Source organism: Tupaia chinensis, unplaced genomic scaffold (assembly GCF_000334495.1).
Source record: "Tupaia chinensis unplaced genomic scaffold, TupChi_1.0 Scaffold000637_1, whole genome shotgun sequence".
In the NCBI taxonomy this organism is placed as follows: Eukaryota; Metazoa; Chordata; class Mammalia; order Scandentia; family Tupaiidae; genus Tupaia; species Tupaia belangeri.
Window position 1 is genome coordinate 750731 of NW_006160158.1, and position 1873 is coordinate 752603.

A 1873-nucleotide genomic window follows, 5' to 3' on the forward strand; every position below is an offset into this window, starting at 1 on the left:
TCTTCCAGGTCTGGGAAGTACCCCTTGTTACGGCCAGTCTAAGCATGTTTTCGTAATGTGACACCCTCACCCCACGCCCAAGAGAGATTCTATGACATATATTGCAGAGAGTTCTATATAAATATATCTCAATATTATAGACTATATACACACGGGCATGGGCCTGAACGCCCACTGCCAGCCCCTCCCCAGGCTCCAGCACCTCTGTATGTCTGGGGAGGTGGAAGGGACATGAACTGGAGGGGCCAGAGGTTATGTTCAATGACACTAAACAGAACGTGGCGGCATCTTCTGACTGTGAGTGTCTTATTTGGGGGATGAGGAGAGGAGACAGGCACGGGGGAGGGAAGGAGAGTGCCGGGAGGGGGGTGCAGAACTGGGACAGCCTGCAGGGAGGGAAAGGGGAACCCAGGGGAGGACCAGGATTTCTGAGTGCCCAGAGCACCGGCTCACTAGAGAAGGCAGGCCCATGGCACCGCATCCACCAGGCTCCCTGCTGGTGGAGAGAGTGGGATGTGACTGCCCCAGCTGGGGGAAGCACCGAAGAGGCCTGTCATCCCCACCCCCAGAAGAGACCTGAGGAACTAGTGTAAGGGATGGCATCTGAGTGACCCGGTGACCTCGCCATGCTAGGCCAGAGCCGGAGCAGCTCCAGGGCAGAGCTGACCCCACAGGTGAGTCTGTTTCTGCAGAGGAAGAGAGAGGATGTTTCTGGGGAGACGCCTGGACATGGGAAGCCAGGAAGGTGTGCTGGGACACTGGGGGAGCTCTCTGCCAGAGCAAGTCAGGGCACCCCACAGGACACGACCGCCAGGCTCCAAGCACCCCCGCCTTCCACAGAGAGCTGGTGGCGACCTTTTCTCCCAGGCCACTGCCCTCGTTATCCATCTCCCTGGCAGAAGTGGGACAGAGGACGGGAAAGTGCTGGTCTCCTGCTGTCCTGACAAGGGCTCTGGCTTCCAGGCAGTGGTAGGAGCCAGGACAGGGTCTGGAGGCAGATCGTGGAGGGCAGACGTGAATTGAGGGGCACCAGGAGAAGGGGCTGCAGATGCTCACTGGTGGGCGGTCCGTCCAGGAGGCCACGAGGTGGTCCCACGTCCTTTCACATGGCGCTCAGGAACCCGCCCTCGCCCACCTCCTGTGGAGGACCCCTTCCTTGCCAGGAAAGTGCTGTGGTAGGAAGGAGCTGTGGGAGCAGCAGAGAGGCAGGTATTTCGCACCCACAGCCCCATGGAATATTAGGGGCCCTTCTTGGGGTTAGGACCACCTGCCTATCTGGGAGTGGGAGAAGTGGTCTGAAAAATTGACCTCAGTTCCTCCCTGCTCAAATTCTTGACTCCTTTAAGACGTTCACTATCGCATTAAAAAATTTCAGGAGGGGGCCAAGATATTGGGGTGCCCTCTCCAACCTCTGGACACACCTTGCCCCACATGAATTCACCCTTAGACGCAAGCCTCTCTGCAGCCTTGGTGAGAAGGCCCAAGAAGTGGTCAGAGTACCAGTTCGTCCTCATCCTCCTCGTCTGTGGAGCGCAGGCTGGGGCCCTGCAAGATGTCAGCCAGCTCCTCCTCTGGCCCCGGAGTCCCCACCAGCTCCAGCTCCTCCAGCTCACCCTTCGCCTCCACAGGGGCCAGTGAGAGAGGAGGCTCTGGGGAGGGCGATGGCACGGGAGTCTCTGGGGAGGCAGGAACCTCATCCTCTGTGCCAGTGGCCTCTGGCCCGTCCTCGGGCAGGCTCCAGCCTTCTGCAGGAGGGGGTGGTCCCCCAGGACTCTTTCGAGTTGTAGTTGTGTTCCGGAAGCTGGCAAGCGGGGGACGCAGCTGCACACCAGACTTGGTATGCCCCTCGATGGCCTTCTGTAACTGGGGAGTT

The 1873-nt window shown here is 59.4% G+C and overlaps 1 protein-coding gene across 1 annotated transcript in view; it reads right to left on the bottom strand.

Annotated features, from left to right (window-relative positions):
- Positions 1 to 1318: 1318 nt before the first annotated feature.
- CLCN1 (chloride voltage-gated channel 1) overlaps positions 1319 to 1873 on the bottom strand; it is a 38999-nt gene continuing 38444 nt past the window's right edge. Inside the window, exon 23 of the mRNA XM_006159591.2 lies at positions 1319 to 1863. Within this exon, the coding sequence (XP_006159653.1) occupies positions 1492 to 1863 (372 nt within the window). The 3' untranslated portion in view covers positions 1319 to 1491. The remainder of the gene's footprint in view (positions 1864 to 1873) is intronic.